Here is a 21,097-nt window from a genome sequence, read left to right as displayed (position 1 = left end):
GACTCTTTCGGCTTCGATGCTCGCACATCACTGAGCAGTCTTGATGAATTTAATAGTTGGCTGGACTTTCCGATCGAAGTGAAGCAATCAAGGAATGCGAGATCGTGTGCTGGTTTTGCGATAGCCGGTGTTACGGAGATCAAGGTCAGGTCGGTGTGTTCGAAGTGGCCGGCGGGGTTGCGAAGAAGGTACACGGGTGCAGCGAGCGACCCAGTCACGAGTAAGTAGTCACAGTGATTGTGAATATACAGTCAAGAGTCAAGTGATGGTCAAAAGGAGCGATGTGGGGTTGCACGCACGCCTTGCAAATGGGGAGGTATACAGATACAGGGATACGGAATTCCTCACTCAGACTCTCTCCATCCATCCTTCTACTTCCAACCCCATCATCCCTCACCCTCAACTCCTCCATCCTTGACCGCATCCATCCCTGACCACACGCCAGCAGCATCATGGCACCCTCACAAATGAAAGCGCTGGTCTCTGCACCCGACCACACGACCGAGGTCAAAGAGGTCAGCGTTCCAAAGCCCGAAGCGGGAGAGGTGCTGATCAAGGTGTCCACCGTCACGCTCAACCCCACGGACTGGAAGGTGAGTCTCGATGCAACCAGCGAAGCACACTATATGCGCCCTTTTTGGCGCTCATGGATGTCGAGACCGTCATGTTCTTGTTCGCTCATCCATCCACTCATTCCTTGCGCGCGCGCAGCACGCAGCCTTCATGTCCACCCCTTCCCAAATCCTAGGCTGTGACTTTTGCGGCACGGTGCAGGATTCCAACGGGACGGATTTGGCGGTGGGGACCAAAGTGGCAGGCTTCGTGCACGGCGGCAAGTACGAAGATCGGGGTAGCTTTGCCGAATATCTAAAGGCGAGGGCGGACACGCTTAGCAAGGTTCCTGCTAATGTCGACGAGGCTGTCGCTTCCAGCGTCGGCATTGCGGGGTACACTGCTGCGCAAGTGAGTGCACCGCAGCTTCATCCGCGGGCATCACTTGATGTTGCATCGAGGTATCTGATAAGGGACACTGCTCGTTTACTCCCTGCTCCTTTAGGCACTATTCAGTCGATTGGAGTTGAATCTGCCGAGCAAAACCGACACTCTTCCTGCGCTCGACTCAAACTCTCCGAAGCTGCTCGTTTGGGCGGGCTCAAGTTCTGTTGGCCAGTAGTGAGTTGGCGCCTTTTGCCCCGATGCGAAGGAAGGTCTCGATTTCGAGGCGGTGCCCTGATCGCACACGCATACGCTTGTCTTGCCTTCTTCAGCGCTGTACAACTCGGTCGTATTGCTGGCTACCACGTCATCACGACAGCCTCACCCAAGGTGAATGGATGCGCGTTCTCTAGGGCTTCCTCTTTGCTTTGCAGCTCATGTTCGTAACGGCCGTGCTCGTAACGCAGAACCACGAGTATCTCAAGTCGATCGGAGCTTCAGAGACGTACGACTATCGCCAAGAGGCTCTTCCAGAGCTCATCAGCAAACAGAATCCAACTTTGAGCGGGGCACTGGACTGCATCAGCGAAGGTGGAACGCAGAGCTTGTGCGCTCGAAGTCTGGGAAGCAGCGGCGGAACAGTCGTGGTTCTGCTCAAGCCCGAGAAGGAAGCGATCGAAGTTCGCAACGATGTCAAGATCGTGCACACGCTGTGAGTCACTTTACCCACCTATCTGTGTCGCTGAATTTTTCATGTGTCGGGCTGACGATGCAACACGCGCGATCAACCAGCGTGTACAGCGTGCTTGGCCATCCGTTCGCGTACGGGAAAGCCGCGTACGACGAAGCTACAGTCTCGGCAGAGAATGCAAAGTTGCAAGCATTCACTAGCCAAGGTATCTTTAGGCACCTCTTTGCTAGCGGTCTATTGCGCGGAAACGTCATCAAACATATGGACGGTGGTTTGTCGGGCATCCCGCAAGGCTTCAAGTATATGCAGGAAGGAAAGGTGAGCCAATTTGACCTGAACATTGCTGCCGTCGAACAACGCTCAGATCTAATGACCCGGTCCGGGCACCTCGCGAACAGGTTTCACTCGAGAAGCTTGCATACCGCATTGGCTGAGTGGTCCACCAGGCTAGAAGGCAGCAATTTGGCGTCATGTGGGCATTACGAGACAATTGCATTCGAAGGGTTTACTGCTACAATGTGTTTGATGGCGCGTGTGATATGTACTTTTTGATAAGATCATGGTTACTCGGAGAGCGGATCTGTAAGGTCGCTATCTTCGATGGTGATATGATGCCGCTCCTCTCTTCGTGACTGCCCCTGCGCTTGCAGGCTCTGGCTGCTGCTGCTTCGACGACTTGCATATCGATGTTCCGGGCTTCGCACAGGCGAATTCGAGGTAGACCTCTCGGCTCTCGAAGGCGGCAGACTACCCACGGCATCCAGATTCATGGAGCGTCCTTCTCGAATGGACAGACCTCCATTGCTCGCATCGCGTCGCATTGGCCCTCGCCCTCCGCGCGCCGGACTGCTAGCTGCGCTGCTTTCCTCGTTCCTCACCGTGCTTTCTGGATCTTTGCGTGCTCGTCCGGAACCTCTCGCCGTACTGCGGCCTCTCTTGGAACTCGTCGTCGCCGTCGTCGTGGTCTTTGCGCTTCGACTTGCGCTCTGCGCCGCCGCTGCTCGCGCTTCGCCCCTAGGCTGCCAATCCGATTCTCCCCCACTACTCCGACTATCCTGTGCTTCGCGTGCATCAGTAGAAGCACTCTCAGGAGCTCCTGAATCCTGATGCTGGACGTCTCTCCCATTTTTCTTACTTGCCGAGGAATCTGTCCCGCGCTTCCTGGCCCTGCTGCCAGGCTCTTTCGTTGCGTTTGCGCCTCTTGTAACAGCTTTGCGCTTGCGAGGTGCGGTCACGGCCTTATTACCACGCGCGTCCGAGCCTGATGCCCTCAGATCATCAGTCGCTGCGATAGCAATGGCGGTCTCGTCCAGTTCCTCTAGGTCAGCAGGGTCAAGACCGCGCTCCCGAGCCTCTCTACGACGTCGTTGCTGCTCCTTTTGTTGCTCTGTTCGACTGACGATGGGTCTCTGCTTGCCCATCTCTTTGCCAACCAGCTCCTCGGGAACTCCAGCGAGCTCTGCCGTCGTCCGAGCTCTGCCACCCTGCATACCCTCCGTCGCAGCGTCGTCACTGTCGCTCGGGCTGCCCTGACGCGCCGCAGCTGGTCCTGAGCGCTTGGCCGAGCTCTGAGACGACGACTTGGCCTTCTTGCGTCCTGTTTCCGCCGCCCTGAAGCGCTCCACTACGTCCTGCAGACGTTTGGACCCATACTTGGGCTGCTCTCGAGGTGCAAAAACGCCTGTGCCTGCACTCAAGTCGAAGAAGCCACTGCGGTCCAGCAGCGAAGACTGATTCTTCCCTCGACGCCGATTCTGAGCTTCAATGACAGGCAAGAGATACTGATCGGTCTTGTCTTGACTCCATGACAGGTACTCCGCGAGCAGGATGCGGATGGCATCAAGGTCTGGAAGGCCCCATTGGAACGGCTCGTCGCTTTCATCCACGGTGGGAGAATAGTAGGCCTCGACGACGGCTGCTTCGGGCCAGTGAGGATCGAGCATGACTTTGTTGGCCAAGGTCTTCTTGATGCGACGCATAGTCTTGCCTCGAGTATCCTCGGGCGTATCTTTGCCAGCTTGCACTTTGAGCCACCAATCTCGGAATCGCAAAAGTCCGTCGCGCTGGTTGAAGATGCTGAGGATCTCCATGGCTAGCACCGGACCGACGCCCGCAAGACCCTCCGTATAGTCGCTACCTAGAAGGTATGCCAAGTGCACCAGCTTTTGACGGTCCACACCCAAATCGCGCTCCATGTCGGTGAGCAAAAAGCACTCGACGTTCTTTTTGTCGGCAAACATGTTCTTGTACACCCGAGTGCCTCCGAATAAGAAGACGTCGGAATCGTCAGTGATGATACCATCCACAAGCTTGCGGCTTACAAGCTCGGCACACTGTGCTTCGGCCTCCATCGGTGCTGTGAGGTATGGTATTCCAAAGCACCTCAGCATGTGTTGAATTTCGAGAGCCATCGTCTTGGTGATGTCTTCGTCGCTCTTTCGAGAGTTCGCAAACTCTGCTCGCAGACGATCCACTTCAGCCTGGGCCTCTTGCTGAGCCTCATACAGACCTTGGCCTCGCGCCCTGCTCAAGAAAGTTGCGACATCCCCTCCAGCCACTTGCCCGAGCTCTTCCTCGTCCTGAGCTTCTAGAGCCTCGATTTCTTCAATAGTCGGGAGAGGAAATCCATCTGCGCCCAGTCGCACTGGCGCTGGCGAAGGAGACGGAGACCACGCAATCGGTGTACCAGGTTCACTATGCTCGTCATCCGGTCTGAAGAGAGTTCCCCGGTCTGAAAGGTCAGCGGTCGTCGCAGACTCTTTGTTCTCCTGCATCAAAGCAAGATCAGTCTTTGGCTCGTGTACCCCTGCTTCGTCAATAGCCGAAGGGACGTTGTCGAAGGCAACAGGAGATCGGTTGCGTCTAATTCGGTTCCCTTCGGCATGAGATGGATCTGGTTGCGCGGACTCAGCACTCTCTGACTTCACTTGTACTCCGCCATCTCCCGTTAGCATGGGTTGCTCCTCACGTCCAGACTTGCTCTTTGCGAGCACCCTCGTTAACTCGTCATTGGCACCTGCACCTGCCGCCACCGCAGCCTGTCGCTCTGTTGGCGAATCTTGGGACATTTCAGCAGCTGCTGCGGGAGGCGCTTCTGCGAGCGGGTCCTCCATCATGGAGCCGCGGCCGCTTTGAAGCAGCCGTGGTGAGGGCTCAGGAGTCGCCGCGGGATGGGCAGGCGGCATCGGTGCAGTTGAGGCTACTGGCGACACCGCGTCCTTTCCGGCCAAGGTGGCATCCTTGGGAGCGCCCGGAGGAGGTGAGGCAGGGACAACTGGGACTACAGGTAGGCCCCCTGCGCTACCAATAGCAGTAGCAACCTCTCTCATGTGCTGAGCTTCGCCCGCGTTCATTGCACCAGTCTTTGACAAAGCGTCGCCATTCGCCGCCTCTTCGCGGGGCGTAGCGGGTTGCCATTTCGTCGGGTCGTCGGCCTCCCCTCGCTTCGGCGTGCCTTGAGCCACTTGGTCCCCGGACGTATGCCGTGGGGTCCGTGAGGTCTGCGGTGCTTTGACCTCCACTGCAGACTTCTTATTCTCGCGTGCTTTGCCTGACGGTGAGACAACAGACGATGCCTTTGTGTCCATGTTCGCTGCCGGCTTACTGAGCTGTGCGTCTAGATCTCGGGATTCCCTCTTGCGTGCGATGTGTGCTTCTTCTTCGTCTGCCTTATCGGGCTCTGTTTCACTCTGCCTTGAAAGTGCGTACTTCGTCTCGGAGTTGCCGACTGGCGGTTGGCGGGTTGGGACCGGCTCCGCGATGGCGTCGTCCTTGACGACCTTGGGCTCGTCGTGGGCGCTTGCTCGTGGCATCGTCGGTAGATCCTTGTATAGATCTGCGTACTCATCTGCCATGAAGTGCACCGGCTCCACGTCTTCCATCTCCACATCCTCGTCTACATGCGCCCGCATTTTGGGATCCGGCGAGCGAATGTCCTGATCGGCCAGGTGTGGTCCATCCACCCGGTGCTCCGACTGCTTGTGAGACGCCTCGATGGCGCGCGCCAAGTCGTCTGCTTCATCTGCAGAGAGCTGCGCAGCCATGTAATCCTCGCTCACCTCGCTCTCCGCATCTCTGAGTTCTTCGATGTCTTCCCAACCTTGCGCAGCGCGCTCGCCATCAAGTTGCCAGCCCCTCTCCGCGGTGGGTGCTTCCCTAGAGCGGAAAAGTTTGCGAGCGTTCTCACCTGCACGAGCAGCCTGCAATTGATCCTCGAGGCGGAAGCTGTCCTCTCGAATGCCCTTGTCTTTGGCCACTTGCCTTGCGTGCTCTTTTGCCCTTCTTCGGACCAAGGCTGCCGCTGCTGCGCGTCTCGACTTCTCATCATCGGCATGCGCTTTCGCCAAGATCTCCGCGGTCCGTGGAGAAGTGGCTCGTCGAGCAGGAGTCCCTACAACTTCTTCCATCTCCATCTCTTCATCATCGTCGGAGGCTGGTCTTTTGGTCTTCGATCGGCTCGCCCGTTCATCGCCGAACCAAGTCTCCTCATCGCTGCTCCACACATTGACAGGATTCGGCTCAGGATCCACCTCGATAGCTTTGTCGATGCTCGTTCCCGTCTCCTTGACTCCAAGGGTGAAGCCGCCGGCGTCGCCAGGATTGCGCACCAACACGTACTCGCGGTTCCGGGCGCCGGCGACACGGATGGGCACCTTGATGTTGGCATCTCCGATAGCGTTGGACACCTCCAAAGCTTTTTGAGTCAACTCGTTTCGGTTCTTGAGACCTTTGATTTGAGCTCTAGAGAAGTCGATGGGGGTGGGCGACTCGGCAAGCATGGCCTGCAGACGTTTGTACGAGGTGCCTCGGGATCCTGCGCGCATATCGCCTACCAGCTCGTACTGCAGTTCAGCAGGCAGTGTGCGAAAGAGTTCCGAGTCCATGTCGATATCCTGAGGCTGCAAGCTTGTCAAAAAGTGTCTGATCTCCGAATCTGTAGCAAATCGAAAGTCCGTCCTCCTCGCCCCTTTCTTCTGGCCTTTGGAAGCAGCCGCGCTCGTTTCTGCATTGACGCGCGACAGTTGCTGCTCGAGAGGTGGCAAGGCGTAGGGATCCTTGTGCCAATCCTTCTTCTTGCGACCGGCTCCTTCCTTTTCAGGTGAAGCGCTGCCCTCTGCTGGCCTGGATGTCGACGTGGACTCCCGTCGCCCGACGCCACTGGTGGAAGAGCCGGTCTCTGGGCCCTGCAGGTCGTCGAAGTACACCATGCCATTGCCCGGTCCAGCTGGGCTTCCTCCCGCCTTCGACGCAGTGGCTTTCGATTTCGCCGCCTTCGAGCCTACAGCATGATCCAGCGCAGCCTGCCTCAATCGCGCATTGAGAAGACGTTGCGCAGTGAGCTTGTGCGTATCACGGGCGCCTTCCCTGCGTTCTCTTCGCTTCACCAGCGTTTGCCGCTTCATGACGGGAGCACCGCCATCAAAGACAAAGACTGGTCGGATGCCGTAAAAGAGCAATTTGAGGATTCGCCAGAGGAAGCCGAGAACGTGAGCATTGTGAAGCGTGCGACCTTCCTTGTCCCTCATCGCCATGCGAAAGTGGTACAGCCAGATGGAGGAGTCGATGGCCAGCCTTTTGCCCTCCAGCGACTCGAGCCTGTCAGCAGATCATGCGAAAGAAGTGCATGTGCCGCATCAGCCGCAGTGATTCCGGATCGAAGTCCATGTCGCTCTTGGCCACTCACTTGATCGGCCTTGCGCTGGGCTCCAACAGCGACCACAACCCTTGCACACCCATGCTGATTGAGCAGTGGCACACTCCATTCGAGTCAGATTTCTGAACCGCTCGAGAGCGACGTCTAGCCGGTCAGCCAATTGCGCCTGGACTTGCAAGACATGCGCATAGTCTGACAACTCGCGGCGATTTGATGATGTTTTGCTCTGAGGTTTCAAAAGCCACTGCTGAGAGGAGCTGAGCCACATCAGCTTTGGAAGCTGGCAGAGAGAAAACAGGTGGCCAAAACATCTCCGCGGTTCGATTCAAGTTCACCAGTGAGTCAAATCCTGATGAATTGTGGTGGACTTGAAACTCATTTCTGCGCTCAGCTTACACATCACGTGATCTCCTTTGGACGTGATTCATCGCGCACGACCGCCGCGGGCCTCTCGCGAGGCGAAGAAGGTCCGCGCCGTTCGCGTTCGAGAGCGTGATCAGGCATGCTGCATCCTGGTCAGTCTCGTTCACTTATTAGCAGCTTTCCACCCCTCACAATCGCCCTATATACCTACGATACTTTGCGCCCACTTGTCAACATTGTCCCCCACTGATTGTAGATCAGCACTCAACCGGACGTGCGATCAGGCAATTCAATCGCTTACAAAGTTCCGCAAGACATCGATCGACCTGTACAACGTACCTAGGATATTCGCGTTTGACGCGCACGGCGCCCATCTGGCACACCTTCACCACGTAAAACGTCACGCGACCGGCTACGTTTCTTCGCCTTCAAACGCGCTTTCTCTCTTGCGCTGTCTCTCGTAGTCATGCCAGGTGTCTATGGAGGCGATGATGTGTCGGCCATCGTCATCGATGCAGGCAGCAGCACGATGCGTTTCGGTTGGGCAGGGGACGACGCACCACGTGCAGTCGTGCCCAGCACCTACTCTTGGCTCCCCGATCCCAACGAGGAGCGACAGGCATCACCCAAAAGCGCAGCCGACGGAGATGCTATGGATGTGGACGCAGCTGATGCGTCGAATGGAAACGCCACTGGTAATGGGCACGTCAACGGTGGTGCGCCGCTGATCAATGGCAAGAGGAAACAATTGCCGGACAAGTACTCGTTGGACAAGGGTCAACGCCGAAGAAGATTTGTCGGAGAGGCTTCCAATGCTTGGAGAGAAGGGGCAGAGGTGGACACGCCCTTCACAGACGGTACGCGTGAGTGAGATGCCTCGCAACGTTTGCCGTTGGTGTGGAATGCATCTGAATTGTGATCTGACTCGCCCTCGACTCGCTTCTCTCCACCCTCGGTCTTCTCACAGTCGCATCTCCAGCCGCATACTTGGCTATCGCCCAACATGCTCTGACCGGGCTGATGGGCGCAGACGTCTCCGAGCACCCTTTGCTGCTGAGCGAGCCTGCGTGGGCGACAAAGGAGAGCAGAGAGGAGATGATCGAATTGGCGTTCGAGGCGCTCGATGCGCCGGCATTCTACCTCGCCAACTCCACCGTCTTAAGCTCGTAAGTCGCCAAATCTCGTGGCAGTCCTTGTCAAGTCTAGCGGCTAAGCGCGATTCCTTCTCATCCACCTCCTCTCTCCTCGTGCAGGTTCGCAGCAGGCAAGCCAACCTCGCTTGTGCTGGACGTGGGTGCGACCCACGCTTCTGCTATACCCGTCGTCGATGGTTTCGTGTTGCGGAAAGGCGTGCGGCGCTCTGCAGGTCTGGGAGGCGACGCAGTCTCACGTGCTCTGCTGTATGACCTCTCTACCTCCGCACCGCAACAAACTCCGCGCGCTGGTGGCCTGGTCAACATCGTGCCGCAATATCTAGTGCGCAGCAAGACGGTCGTCGGCCCTGGGAAAGCGTCTCAAGCTATCCTGCGTGAAAGGCCGGCATCGGAAAGCTACAGACATCTGACCGATTATAGAGTGCTACATGAAGCCAAGGAGACGCTGGCCCAGGTGCTTGAGATGGGATGGGATGATGGTCAGGCTTCTATTAGACCCAATCGACCATTCGAATTCCCCGATGGATACGTGGACACTTTTGGAATTGAGCGCTTCAGAGCGCCGGAGGTGATGTTCTCTCCTCAAAAGCTGTGGGGTGATAAGCCCGGCGTGGTGAGTACATGTGTCTCTGTCGTGAGCTCAAAGCGAGTTGTGTATCTAATCGAGGAGCGACCCTTTCCTCGCCCATTTGTTTGCAGCTCCCAGCTCCGACAGCTGGCACTTCGAGCCTACTGTCCATCCCACAGCTCGTGCTGGATGCCATCAACAGCACAGATGTCGATTCTAGACCTGCTCTGTTTGGAAACGTGGTCTGTGTGGGAGGAGGAAGTTGCATACCTGGATTCAACGATCGCTTGTCTTATGAGCTCAGCGTGGCTGCACCATCTGTGAGTCGTACAATTTCCCTGCGCTAGAGATGCTACGCTAATCGAGAATTCTGCATGTGCGGGGCATACCAAATCCACAGCAAAAGATCAAAATTCATAGTCCGGGAAACACGGTGGAAAGGAGGTTCAGCTCTTGGCTCGGTGGCAGTATACTTGCCAGCCTGGGTACTTTTCACCAGCTATGGATCAGCAAGCAGGAGTATGAGGAGCACGGCGCGGCAATCGTTCATTCTCGGTGTCGCTAAAGAGCCGCCAAGTTCGGACCTTCGACGGCTCAGAACGTCACTCGACAGGCGAGCCTTTTCTAAAGAATCAGATGATGTATTGATATTTCGATCTGCTCGACAGCAGCACATCGGGACATTGCGATCATTGCGAGCGTGAACATGAAAAGTGAGCAAAGGGATATGATAAGCAAGATGCAGGCGAGCATGTTGCATCAGTGTGCACAGGCCACAGAGCACGAAGATCATGGCGTGGCTGGGCAAGTTGAGAAGTCGGATATCATGCTCGCATATAGAGCGGCAGATAGGATGTTCGTCTTGGTTCAAAGATTCGCACGGATCAATGGCCTAGGACTGCAACTGCATGGAAGCGGTTACCAGTCTCGATGGTGGTGTTTGCAGGTGGCGCGACAAAGTCTGCGAGCCAGCTCGTCACCGCAGCACCCACTTCGTCCTGCACCTTTTTGACCCGAGGCGCAGGATCGCTAGTCTTGTTGCCTGGCGTGCCGGAGCTCGAGTCGCAGACGTGGTAGCAGGTAGGAATGATCTTGAACGGCCTCAGCGTCGTGTCTTCGCGACTTGCGCCGCCGTCGCCAAACTCTTCGCTGGCAGTCGTCATGGGCCTCCATGGGTCGTATTGACCATTGATGTATGCAAGACGGTCCATCGTAATGTTCAAAGCGCCAAGGCTGTTGACCTCGGTCACGTTGGGATGGGCGGGGCTGTCGAGCGACCGATTCAACGACCGTCAGCATGGCTTCTCGAGTCACGGCATGGCTCGGCCGGTGAGAACATACTCACATCGAGTAATGCTGGCCGTCTTTGAAAGCCTGTCCAAAGCACAAAAAGCAAGGCAATGTCACCTTAGATTACTAGGACTCCGATTTGCGTGCCGCTCGGGAAAGCTGACGTCTGCACTCACCGAACGGCAAATTTCCCCAATATATTCGATGTCAAGCAGGGAGCTCACGAGTCTGGGATTGGTGAAGTTGGTGGCATACGGGTCGTTGGTAGCGTTCTGAGGTGCAGCGGTCTGCAGGTAACCCCAAGTTGTGCAGAATTGGAAGGGCCAAGAAACAGGGTTGGGATCCGTAGCATTGGTGTAGTAGCTCCAGTCGCTCGATCCAAAGCAGCTCTCGACCGTAGAGCCTTCGTCACCAGCAACGCAAGGTTTGACATAAGCTTCCTTGATGTACTTTCCAAAGCGGACCACGGTTTCAGGCACTTTTTTGCCTTGAATCACAGCGGTTGGTTCCTCTTCTCGGCGAGCCGGATTGGCGGGCTTCGGACCGCTGTTTGTAGTGTTGGTGATGGCATCGCACAGAGCGTACACCGCTTTGGTCTTCGTGTTCGCGTAGTCCCACCTTTGGCTTTGGAAATCACCCAGAGGGATTGAGAGGACGTTTGCAAAGTCCGCGGGGTTGGAGAGCCCCTCGAGGCCGAACAGCGCCTGAACGGCGGTCGTTGCGTTCTGGTCTCTGGTAGGCTGGACTTGGCCCTTTTCAGGCTCAGGTGCGATGATGCTGTCGATGAAGCCAATAGAAGCTTGCAGAGCTTGGTTGCAATTATCTTGCAGACCGCGTGAGATGGGGAAAAAGTATTCGGGGTAATTCTCGTGTGCGAGCACGACACCTGAGCTGGCGATCGATCCGTAGATGAGATCGGGGTAAAGGAGACGAAGGTGGGCTGATCTTGCGCCAGAATAGGATCCTCCGTAGTAGATGACTGGTGACACAGGGGAGTGAAGCGTCTCCTCCGTCACATTGTCGAAACGAACCTTCTGGACGAATTGAGCGGCATCTGCGAGAGCTTGCTTGTTGGTAAGCCAGCGCATGGCGTCAGGCTGCCAAAATTCACCGGCCCCCAGCTCTGTACGGTTGGGAAAAGATTTCCCATAGTAGCGATGCTCGAGCACGATTGGGATGCCTGCATTCTCTCGCGCAAGCCTGTCGATCCAGCCCGAGTACTGCCAGACGAGCCAAAAGTGACGCGCAAATCAGCAAGGCGACGCATCAAGCCCTAGCCTCGTCCGTTTCGTCCGTTTGTGAGGCTTACAAGGCTTTTGACGAGCGGCTCGGCATCCTGCTCTCCGGGGTCGGTGATGAAGAGCGGGACTACAGAGCCGTTTCGCTCGGCGGGTGGTTTGTAGTAGTTCAAATGGTACCTGCATGCACAGAAAGAGCCAAAGGAGGTGAGCCGTGCTCTCGCAGGAGGCCTTGTCCGCGCGGACGACGCACCAAAACCTCTGCTGGAAGGTCACGTTGGTGGTTCCGTCAAAGTGGTCGAGAGGCTGCGTGAGGAAGCCAGCTCTGACACCAGGGTAATCCGTATTGTTGCTGGCAATGGAAGCAGACGCCACCTGCAGAGCTGACTCGCCGCCAATCTGCTGTTGCGTTGCGAGCACCACTTGTTTGGTCGCTACGGTCTGCTCCAGCCTTTCCTGCTTATCCATGAAGATTTCGAATCCGCTCATACGCCGAAGACTGCAATGGTGTCGATGCGCGGCGAACCATCAGCTTGCTTGCTTGATTGCTCGCTCGCTCGCATGCCCGCCAAGTGTAGAGCAAACTCGCAGCTCACCTTCGCCCTTGAGCATATGCATCCACTCTGCCAACGAGTGCGAACGCGAGGATCGCAGTGGCCAGCAGCTCGGCCGCCAGGGATGTGCTTCTCATCCTGACGAATGAGGTACAGCGAGCGTATGTGCTATCCGAAAGGGCTACAGGCAGACAGCGGAGACGGGGTATTCTGGGACCGTGGAAGGGCTGTGGAGCGGCGAGGGGAAGCGATGATCATGATGGCTTAAGTAGGCTTCGAAAGTTGAGGGCGACTTGGCTTGCTGGTGCTTTCAGAACGGAGCAATCAGCAATGTCTGCTGCTGAGCACCGCCTCGGGTCCTCATGGCCAAGGGGAGCAGCGATACGATTAGCGTCAAACGTCTCATCATCAGCTTGGCAGCAAACCTCTCGCGGTATCGAGCTTCGGCCAAACTAGTTGCCGCAGATCCGTAGGCTTAGGCGGCAAACAGTCCGCGAGTCTCACAACAGTGTGAGAGTCTCGAGCTCGAGTCTCAGATCAGTCACCAGTCGTGAGTGAAAGTGCTTACGCGGCGTCTGCGGGACCTTTGCCCGCCCTTTCTTCCAAAATCCTGCAGCACAGCACCGCTAAGGATGATCACTAGCGTATCTTCGACGCAGCAGCAGTAGCAGCGATGAGTGCTCGCATCATTGCCCTTGCCTTTGCTTGCCCTTGCCTTCTTGACGGATGCTGAGCCACCATCGGCTCTTCCGGACTGAGCTCCGTTTTGCTCATCTTGACGAGCGAAACTGTTGTGTAAGTCCAAAATGACGGCGTGAGAAAGGAGAGGCAAACGTAGAAAGAAAGCAGTCACGCGTGCGTGTTCAGGCAGACGCTTGCCTCGAGTGGCGACGCGAGAGCGATTCTTGATTAGCAGACCGCAGCTAGCGTGTTGCAGACACGCATATCGTGCTTGCTTTGCTCGCATCAGTCCGCGGCTAGCTTTCGAGCGCCATTTCTAACGTCCGCCTGTGCAATCGCGCCAATTGCTCTGCTGTTTGCGGGAGGCAGGCGTGACATCTCCATCGACGGTCTAGAGGGCGAGCAGGCAGGCTCCAGCCAAGAGTCGTGAGCTGAATCTGTCGGCGCTGTGCGGCGAAGCTGCCGCGTTGCGTGGCCCCCCACTCACACGATGGACGGTGATTTTGAAACTCGCAATCGCGACACCGTGCTCCGCACCGCCGGCTCGCCCGCTTATTCCAGCTGCGCCTGTATATGCGCACTCGTGACTCGTGACTGCTGGTGACTTGACTCTGACTCAAGAATCAAGAAATGAATCTCGCTCGTGACGGAGCAAAAAAGGAATAACAAACGTGCGGCTTCATGCATGCACCGCCAGCCTGTCGAATTCGAAAGGAATCGCCGCGCGATAAGGCTAAGCAGAACGTGTCACGTGAAGTCACGTGACAATGTTTTCAATGTCACACGCTGAAATCTTGCATCTGAGCCCAAGATTCTCGGTTCAAATTCAGAATCAAATTCGAACTCGTGACTAGATGAATTGAATGATCGAATCAAGTCATCGAGCATTTGTTCGAGACTTGTCCGCCGGCGTAATTCGTGATTCTTGTAGGTGCAAGATTTCATTCAGCTATACGAATCTTACCTGCTGACTACGCGTGCTTTCAGCCGCGCGAGATTATTTTTGATTGTGACTCGGTGAATGAATCGACATATGCACACGCATCAGGCATCTTCTTCGAGCGCCAAGGACAGCCAGTCTCCACGCTCGACACTCGATCTGCATCCCCGACCCACTCATCGCAATCAATCCTCGCTGGCTCGCTTGCAATCCAGCCTTCTTTCAACTTCAGATCGAGCCGTCGCAGCTCCTCTAACTTCCACTGGCATAGGCACTTTACCATAGCGGCGCTTGCCCACTCTCGATTGCGGGCATGGTGACTCTCAGCGCTTCGGTCTTGCCTGTGCTGGACGCTTTGCCTACGCCGGCTCTCTTGGGCGTCATCTCAAGATCGTGTCCCCTACTCGTCCCTTATCATCTCCTCCCCGACGTCAGATCAACTCTGCCGCCTACTTTGCCCTACCTCGTGCACATCACCAGCTTCCACTCGCTCTCGCCTGACGAATTGGCGGACGTCTTGGACAATGGCGCTGACGCGTTGGTCCTCGACCGGGACACTGCTCCTGCACTCGCACTGCTAGGGGGACAGCCCCCCAGCATCCCAGCTGAGCGCGTGGTCATTCATATGCCAGCCGAGGACGATGCCTCACCCTCCACTTCTCAGGGTTCTCTTCAAGGATTAGCCGGCGTGCTCGTCTCGTTGCCCGCATCGATTGCCTGCGGCACTCAGCAAGCGAGCGATATCATCAGCAGCTACTCGGCTGCCATCAGCGCTGAAGAGTCTGGAAAGCCGGTGTACGTTTCACCATTCAACACTCTGACTCCTGGTGCTGCACCTGCGGCAACAACAGTCGACGACGCAGCTCGACTGGCGAAACTGTCTGCTTCGCTGGTGGTCAGGACGTCTGCCCTCGCTCTGGTTGCCGAAGGTCAGCAAGCTCCACCCGGCAGTCTTGACCTCGTCGGGGCGCTCACCGCGTCGCTGGTGTCGGATAGGGCAGATGGTCACTTCCCAACGACTGTGGTTTCTGCCTCCCTCTCAACCTCCCTTGGCCTGGTGTACTCTTCCATTGCCTCCATTCGAGAATCTCTCCTGACTGGATCCGCGGTCTATCAGAGTCGCAAGCGAGGTCTCTGGCGCAAGGGAGAGACGAGCGGGGCGACTCAAGAAGTGGTGCGAATCCGGTTCGACTGCGACTCTGACGCCATCGAATTCCGAGTGAGGCAGCAAGCAGGTGCCCAGCACGCCGGCTTCTGCCACCTCACTGAGCGCGAGAGCTGCTTCGGTCCGACTGGCGGCCTTGCGGCACTCGAACGAACGCTTCTCTCGAGAAAGGCAAACGCTCCGCCAGGCTCCTACACTGCCCGCATCTTCTCCGACCCCAAGCTGCTCAGCGCCAAGATCCGAGAGGAAGCACAAGAGCTTGCAGACGCAAAGGATGAGGATCCCAGCCACGTAGCCTTCGAAGCTGCCGACCTGCTGTACTTTGCTTTGGCCAGGTGCATCAAAGCAGGCGTCAGTCTCGAACAGGTAGAGAATAGCCTCGATTTGAAAGCGAAGAAGATCACGCGGCGCGCTGGCAATGCGAAACCTCAATTTGAACAGCCTGCAGTCAATGGCGAAAGCAAAATCAATGGGTCGGCTGCACCCGCTGCTACCGCAGAGGCGGATCCGAACGCCCCCATCAAGATCCAGTCCTATCATCTAGAGCAGCTGTCGCAAGAAGAGCGTGTCAGTCTACTGAAGCGCCCGGCGTTGCGTTCGGCAGCGATCCAAGAACTCTGCAGGCCTATCCTGGCATCAGTCAAGGAGAGAGGGGACGCAGCTCTGCTGGAGCTCACGGAAAAGTTTGATAAGGCCAAGCTCTCCTCGCCCATGTTCTACCCGCCCTTCGGCACTCCCGAAGTCATGAAGCGGATTAAACCCGAAGTCAAGGCAGCTATGGATCAGGCCTATTCGAACATCTACGCTTTCCATCTGGCCCAAAAGCGGACCGGAGGCAACGTCAAGGCTGCCAAGGCGGGTGCGGCGGGTGTGGACGAGCAGACGGGAGAGGAAGCGGAGGATGCCATCTTGGAAGTCGAGACGATGCCGGGTGTGGTTTGCAGACGCTTCGCTCGACCTATCGAGAGGGTCGGTCTGTACGTCCCTGGAGGAACGGCAGTGTTGCCATCAACTGCGCTCATGCTCGGCGTACCGGCTCAGGTCGCTCGTTGCCCCACTCGCATCATCGCCACGCCCCCTCGTCCCGATGGATCCATCGCACCGGAGGTTATGTATGCTGCCCACTTGACCGGTGCTACCGGAATTCTCGCCGCAGGCGGAGCTCAGGCTGTTGGTGCACTCGCATACGGCACGGCCAAGGTGCCCAAAGTTGACAAGATTTGCGGTCCAGGCAATCAATTCGTGACTGCTGCGAAGCTGTTGGTGCAGAACGACATGGATGCTTGCGTCTCCATCGATATGCCCGCAGGCCCATCAGAAGTCCTGGTCATCGCCGACGCGTCGTCCAACCCAGACTTTGTGGCATCGGACCTCCTTTCTCAGGCGGAGCACGGCCCTGATTCTCAAGTGGTCCTTGTGGCCATTTCGCTCACAGATGCCCAGCTAGCTTCGATCGAGGAAGCGGTGGATAGGCAAGCCAAAGCCTTGCCAAGGTGCGCCTATGTTCGCAAGGCCATCGAGAAGAGCGTGACGATTCGGGTGCCGAACCGAGAAGAGGCGATGAAATGGAGCAACGCGTATGCGCCTGAACACCTCATCATTCAGACCGAGGAACCGGAGCTACTCGCAAAGAGCGTGATCAATGCTGGAAGCATCTTCGTCGGGCAGTGGAGCCCCGAAAGCTGCGGAGACTATGCTTCAGGCACCAACCACTCGCTGCCGACGAACGCTTTTGCCAGGTGAGTCCAGAGCGGGCTAAGCGTGTCTCTGCGATTCTGCCTGACATTTCCGCTATCCGCATCCCCTGCAGACAATATTCGGGCGTCAACACAGACACCTTTGTGAAGCGCATCACAAGTCAGAATTTGACGGCTGAAGGGCTCAAAGCTTTGGGACCACACGTCGTGCACCTCGCGGAATGCGAGGACTTGGAGGCCCACGCGAACGCAGTGAGGCTCAGGTTGAAGGCTCTGGAAAATGTTGAGAAGGCCTAGTTAGCGGAAACGAGCGTGGCATCCAATATATGATCGAAATTATTAGTGCTGTGCAGGTGTGGTGCGGTGGTGCTCTTACCTGCGTAAGATCGGGTTTTGCCTCGCCTTAAGGAGCGCTCGTCCGAGAACATTCCTATACATTGAATGGTTGCATGTACCGAGCTCTCCTGGATGGTCGAATGCGGACGATGGTCGACCATTCAGATTGCTCGTCGAAGCTGCCCGATGTTCGCAGGCTGCGTTTGTCAGCGGCTCGGCTTGGAGCTCGAAAGTGTTCGAAATCAGGCCATTATGCGTCCGCCAGCTGACCAATTCGAAAGCCGCTATTGATGTTGGCCTCCACAACCCCTCATGCAGGCAAGCAGCACAATCAAGTAGCAATTGGGGCGCGCTGCCCGTGCGCCGACGTGCGAGGAGGAGGAGGAAGGGAGGTCTGATGCTTTAACCTGTTGCAGTGGGCAGGCATGCACGTGCAGACAACAAGGCGGACATACGCGACGCACCTCACATGCGTCAAAGCCCCGCCTTCATTGGCCCCGCACCGACCAGTCAGGAGCGAGGCTTAGCGAGCGCGGCAAAGAGGGGCATCAAATGGTCTGACAATTGCACGCTGCTTCACTCGTTCGCTCGTTCGTTCTTCTGCGCTCTTCTTCTCCTTCTGTTCAGCACTCGAGCGCTCGATCGCTGACCAATGAGGCAAAGGACCATCGATCGGCCTCAGGTCCGAGAGCGCAACCGCGATAGTGGTATCTGCTGTGCTTACTGCACCAGCTGCCGCCTCGCATAACAGCATGCTTGGCTGCGCCTCAAGAGTCTCGCTCGATCGACGTGCAAGCTGTGCCTCTCCTGCAATTGTGACCACTCCGGAGTGATGTCTAGCAAAATGAAGACTGATTGCAAAGCTCGTTCGCGGCTAAGCTCCTCGCACTTGCCAAGTCGAAGGCGCGTGCGGCATACCAGACTAATCTGACGAGCTCACAATGACCGTCATCGCCGTCGTCGTCAAGTCGATAGCCGTCGGCACGGCAGCGCTGCTTCAGCGAAAGGTGTTCACAAGTGGGGTGCCAACCTGACTCATTCAATTACAAATCCTGCGCAGTGGGGAGCGGCGCTGCGAGAGACGACGCGCAAAGCTTCGTGCGCACCAACCACCTGCTGGCGGAGTGGACGCTCCCGCAAGCCAAGGATCGCCATCGTGCATAGCTCTCATGGAGTTGCGGTCATGAAGTCAAGAGTCACAGCGGCACAGCAGGAATCGGGTCAAGAGCCTGGGCTCACATGCAATAATAAGCTAAGGAATGCGCGCCGCCGCAACCGTCTCGGTTGCGGATAGCGGCCGCCAAATTGAAGCTGATCCGTATAGGGGGGGCTAAGACACACAGCACTCTCTTAATTGTGTGTCACGGATCAGGAGTCCTAGGCCAAAATGTCCTGTCTATTTAGCCTAAGTCGCACATGGTCAGCGCGGGATGGATCGCGAGGACAGACATCATCTCGGCAGGCTAGGAGGGGGTTGGATCGAATGAAATGCTGCCGCGCGAGCGGGATGACTCCGATCAGCCGAGGTTGCTCGATCGTAGATGCGCGCGCGCAATCGTGCAGCTGGCCAGTCACAGGCCTCCTTTTGCTCATCAGACGACGTCAACAATCAGGCCAGATCCCACATCGCACACAAGGCTCCCCCACACCTCCCGCGCAGTCTGCGCGCAATGAACCGAAGACCGCCGCGCCCTTACTCAAGCCGTTAGCGGGCACGTTGACTGCCAAGTAAAGGCTCTCATTCCTTCGATGCACCGTGCCCACTGGACAGTTGCAGTGTGCCCTGAAACCGCAAGTGTCAGCAACACTCCAGATGACCTTCACGATGCTAGGCTCCTTGCGAGTCTGTACGCAACTACCTGCTCAGTAGCGCTCCGCTCCACCCCTGCGCACCAAACGCCGTGGTGCCGAAAGACTCATCTGCCGGCACGATCTTGGCTCGACCATCTCTTGCATCCATTTGTTTGGTTGACGAAGCTCATCAGGAAGCTGGACCGCTCCAACGGCTGGAGTCACTCGCCATGCGGAAGCAATGAGATCTGAAGCAGAGCTTGAAACCGTGGCATCCCGTCAGCGGGCATTTGCAAGCGGAGTGCCGCATCGATCTCTTTTGCTCTGCTTTAGCTTGCCTACTGCTCTTTGACTGTCCACAAGGCTCAGAAGACTCAGCGTGCCCAGTGCTTCGAAAGTGTCGAAGTGCCTTCTTCCGATGCCCTTATGAGCTGACGGTGCCTATGCTAGGACGCTCAAGACTGACGACAGGCAGTGAGCTATAAAGTAAGGTTTCTTACGCCCCCGTACAGTTTCCTGCCCCCCCTCACCACCACCCCACCCTCTTCTATCCACCCACCGCTTCTTCCACATTCTACATTTCATCATCATGAAGTTCTCCGCCATTGCTGTTGGTGCTGCTGCCGTCATTGGCAGCACATTCGCCCAGAATGCCACCACTCCTTGCTCCAAGTACGCTGAGGCCCTCTTCGGCGCCAGCAACGGCACCACTCAGCTCAACCTCCTGACTGCTCTGGTGAACACTGCCGTGTAAGTAGACTGATCTCAAAGACCGCTTCGCATTTCTTGTTCCCTATCTGCATCCGGACGCAAGGGCATCGTGCCTTGCAAGGGATTCATGGCAACGTCTGCCGATGGCTCTTCGCGTACCCCTTACTCACATTATACACCCTTGGTCCTTTGTAGCATCGGCAACTACTCCGCCGGCGCCATGAACGCCGTCACCGGTATCCTGAACCCCGGCCGCACCAGCACCGGCGAAGAGGTCAACCTCTTGGGTTACTTCAACGGTTCCATTGTCTCCACCAACCGCGGCAACATGCCCGTCGCGCTGAACTTCCTCGACGGTGGAGGAGCTGAGCCCCTGAAGCAGAACAAGCCTGCCAACGACGACGCCCGCGACTCCAACCAGTACAAGCTCTTGACTCACTTGTACCAGTACTTTGGTGCCCTCCTCGGATGCTCTGCCGAGGGTTTCCCCGCCTACCAGGGATCCGTCTCTCAGTCCGCCGTTCACCGTTACATGAACCTCAACACTGCTCAGGTCACCTACTTCATTGAGCAGGTCGGTGCTGCTGCCACCTCTTTCGGTGTCACCCAGGAGGACGTCACCAGCGTTGCCAACACCCTTTCTCAGGCGTTCAACGTTCGTTGCGCTCCCGCCATGAAGCTGCCCGCCAGCGCTCCCGAGGCCTACTCTCAGTCCATTTGCGTTGCCGCTGACTGCCCTCTGGCTCCCAACTCCAACTGCGGCGCTGTCACCGACATGTCCTTCCCCAACGGTACCAACAACGCTATGCCCGCCCGCGCTTCTGCCTCCGGAACTGGCTCCGGCTCCGGCTCTGGCTCTGGCTCCGGCTCCGGCTCTGGATCTGGTGGCCGTGACTCTGCCACTGGCATCTCTGCCATGAACGCCATTGGTGGTGTTGCCCTCCTCGTCGCGGGCGCCGTCGCCATCACCCTCTAAAGAGAGACTTTTACCGTCCTGTAGTCCAGTGTCGCTGACGCTGACCACGACTCTTTCAAGTAAAACTTCCTTGCATTCACCGACACTCGTACTAGCGCGTGTTTGGCTTGTTGCATCGTGTCCGTTGCATACCAAATACATGATGCATGTTCAGCCATCTCGCGGTTTCAATGCCAACTGCCTGAACTGAACTTAGCCGTCGAGAGATTTTCACGATAGTGGTGCTGATGCGTTTCACCATGATATTCTGATTGACCTTTGCAATTGAGCTGGTCTAATGGCACTAATTGCCGTCCATGAAAGGCCTGACAATCACTAGTACCTCTCATGCCGCCACCTTGACTTTCGGCTTT

At 56.8% G+C, this 21,097-nt stretch overlaps 6 protein-coding genes across 6 annotated transcripts; 4 read left to right on the top strand and 2 right to left on the bottom strand.

The window, feature by feature from the left end:
* The first annotated feature begins 19 nt into the window (after window positions 1-19).
* IE81DRAFT_324537 (GroES-like protein) lies at window positions 20-2,187 on the top strand. The gene is made up of 7 exons (XM_025514259.1): window positions 20-593; window positions 712-963; window positions 1,058-1,173; window positions 1,269-1,326; window positions 1,404-1,648; window positions 1,729-1,945; window positions 2,026-2,187. The coding sequence occupies exons 1-7, from the start codon at window positions 453-455 to the stop codon at window positions 2,059-2,061; spliced, it is 1,065 nt and encodes a 354-aa protein (XP_025368560.1). The 5' UTR covers window positions 20-452; the 3' UTR covers window positions 2,062-2,187.
* Window positions 2,110-7,569, bottom strand: IE81DRAFT_324535 (PIN domain-like protein). The gene is made up of 2 exons (XM_025514258.1): window positions 7,311-7,569; window positions 2,110-7,222 (listed from the first exon to the last, which is right to left on the bottom strand). The coding sequence occupies exons 1-2, from the start codon at window positions 7,361-7,363 to the stop codon at window positions 2,191-2,193; spliced, it is 5,085 nt and encodes a 1,694-aa protein (XP_025368559.1). The 5' UTR covers window positions 7,364-7,569; the 3' UTR covers window positions 2,110-2,190.
* A 230-nt stretch (window positions 7,570-7,799) lies between these two features.
* On the top strand, window positions 7,800-10,068 carry IE81DRAFT_303625 (Actin/actin-like protein). Its single transcript, XM_025512280.1, has 5 exons — window positions 7,800-8,506; window positions 8,611-8,809; window positions 8,897-9,410; window positions 9,497-9,685; window positions 9,766-10,068. Exons 1-5 carry the CDS (start codon window positions 8,110-8,112, stop codon window positions 9,928-9,930), a joined length of 1,464 nt encoding a protein of 487 aa, XP_025368558.1. The 5' UTR covers window positions 7,800-8,109; the 3' UTR covers window positions 9,931-10,068.
* A 91-nt stretch (window positions 10,069-10,159) lies between these two features.
* On the bottom strand, window positions 10,160-12,685 carry IE81DRAFT_175405 (hypothetical protein). Its single transcript, XM_025510663.1, has 5 exons — window positions 12,147-12,685; window positions 11,965-12,073; window positions 10,832-11,875; window positions 10,711-10,739; window positions 10,160-10,631 (listed from the first exon to the last, which is right to left on the bottom strand). The coding sequence occupies exons 1-5, from the start codon at window positions 12,380-12,382 to the stop codon at window positions 10,250-10,252; spliced, it is 1,800 nt and encodes a 599-aa protein (XP_025368557.1). The 5' UTR covers window positions 12,383-12,685; the 3' UTR covers window positions 10,160-10,249.
* A 1,418-nt stretch (window positions 12,686-14,103) lies between these two features.
* On the top strand, window positions 14,104-17,351 carry IE81DRAFT_367461 (hypothetical protein). Its single transcript, XM_025517083.1, has 2 exons — window positions 14,104-16,972; window positions 17,044-17,351. The coding sequence occupies exons 1-2, from the start codon at window positions 14,382-14,384 to the stop codon at window positions 17,225-17,227; spliced, it is 2,775 nt and encodes a 924-aa protein (XP_025368556.1). The 5' UTR covers window positions 14,104-14,381; the 3' UTR covers window positions 17,228-17,351.
* Window positions 17,352-19,252: 1,901 nt separating this feature from the next.
* On the top strand, window positions 19,253-20,958 carry IE81DRAFT_324530 (hypothetical protein). Its single transcript, XM_025514257.1, has 2 exons — window positions 19,253-19,807; window positions 19,964-20,958. The coding sequence occupies exons 1-2, from the start codon at window positions 19,647-19,649 to the stop codon at window positions 20,742-20,744; spliced, it is 942 nt and encodes a 313-aa protein (XP_025368555.1). The 5' UTR covers window positions 19,253-19,646; the 3' UTR covers window positions 20,745-20,958.
* Window positions 20,959-21,097: the final 139 nt, after the last annotated feature.

The sequence above is a fragment of the Ceraceosorus guamensis genome (assembly GCF_003144195.1).
Source record: "Ceraceosorus guamensis strain MCA 4658 unplaced genomic scaffold IE81scaffold_43, whole genome shotgun sequence".
Classification (NCBI taxonomy): domain Eukaryota; kingdom Fungi; phylum Basidiomycota; class Exobasidiomycetes; order Ceraceosorales; family Ceraceosoraceae; genus Ceraceosorus; species Ceraceosorus guamensis.
This window is presented reverse-complemented; position numbering and strand designations above follow the sequence as displayed.

Excerpts from the sequence above, each read along its gene's own strand:
- IE81DRAFT_324537 (XM_025514259.1), top strand. The coding sequence starts at position 453 with ATGGCACCCTCACAAATGAAAGCGCTGGTCTCTGCACCCGACCACACG. Across the intron at positions 1,174-1,268 it reads TCAAGTTCTGTTGGCCAGTA|CGCTGTACAACTCGGTCGTA; the intron begins GTGAGTTGGCGC and ends TGCCTTCTTCAG. Across the intron at positions 1,649-1,728 it reads GTCAAGATCGTGCACACGCT|CGTGTACAGCGTGCTTGGCC; the intron begins GTGAGTCACTTT and ends GCGATCAACCAG.
- IE81DRAFT_324535 (XM_025514258.1), bottom strand. The coding sequence starts at position 7,363 with ATGGGTGTGCAAGGGTTGTGGTCGCTGTTGGAGCCCAGCGCAAGGCCG. Across the intron at positions 7,223-7,310 it reads CCCAGCGCAAGGCCGATCAA|GCTCGAGTCGCTGGAGGGCA; the intron begins GTGAGTGGCCAA and ends ATCTGCTGACAG.
- IE81DRAFT_303625 (XM_025512280.1), top strand. The coding sequence starts at position 8,110 with ATGCCAGGTGTCTATGGAGGCGATGATGTGTCGGCCATCGTCATCGAT. Across the intron at positions 8,507-8,610 it reads GCCCTTCACAGACGGTACGC|TCGCATCTCCAGCCGCATAC; the intron begins GTGAGTGAGATG and ends GTCTTCTCACAG. Across the intron at positions 8,810-8,896 it reads AACTCCACCGTCTTAAGCTC|GTTCGCAGCAGGCAAGCCAA; the intron begins GTAAGTCGCCAA and ends CTCCTCGTGCAG.
- IE81DRAFT_175405 (XM_025510663.1), bottom strand. The coding sequence starts at position 12,382 with ATGAGCGGATTCGAAATCTTCATGGATAAGCAGGAAAGGCTGGAGCAG. Across the intron at positions 12,074-12,146 it reads ACCTTCCAGCAGAGGTTTTG|GTACCATTTGAACTACTACA; the intron begins GTGCGTCGTCCG and ends CTGTGCATGCAG. Across the intron at positions 10,632-10,710 it reads GACGGCCAGCATTACTCGAT|CCCCGCCCATCCCAACGTGA; the intron begins GTGAGTATGTTC and ends GTCGCTCGACAG.
- IE81DRAFT_367461 (XM_025517083.1), top strand. The coding sequence starts at position 14,382 with ATGGTGACTCTCAGCGCTTCGGTCTTGCCTGTGCTGGACGCTTTGCCT. Across the intron at positions 16,973-17,043 it reads CCGACGAACGCTTTTGCCAG|ACAATATTCGGGCGTCAACA; the intron begins GTGAGTCCAGAG and ends CATCCCCTGCAG.
- IE81DRAFT_324530 (XM_025514257.1), top strand. The coding sequence starts at position 19,647 with ATGAAGTTCTCCGCCATTGCTGTTGGTGCTGCTGCCGTCATTGGCAGC. Across the intron at positions 19,808-19,963 it reads GCTCTGGTGAACACTGCCGT|CATCGGCAACTACTCCGCCG; the intron begins GTAAGTAGACTG and ends GGTCCTTTGTAG.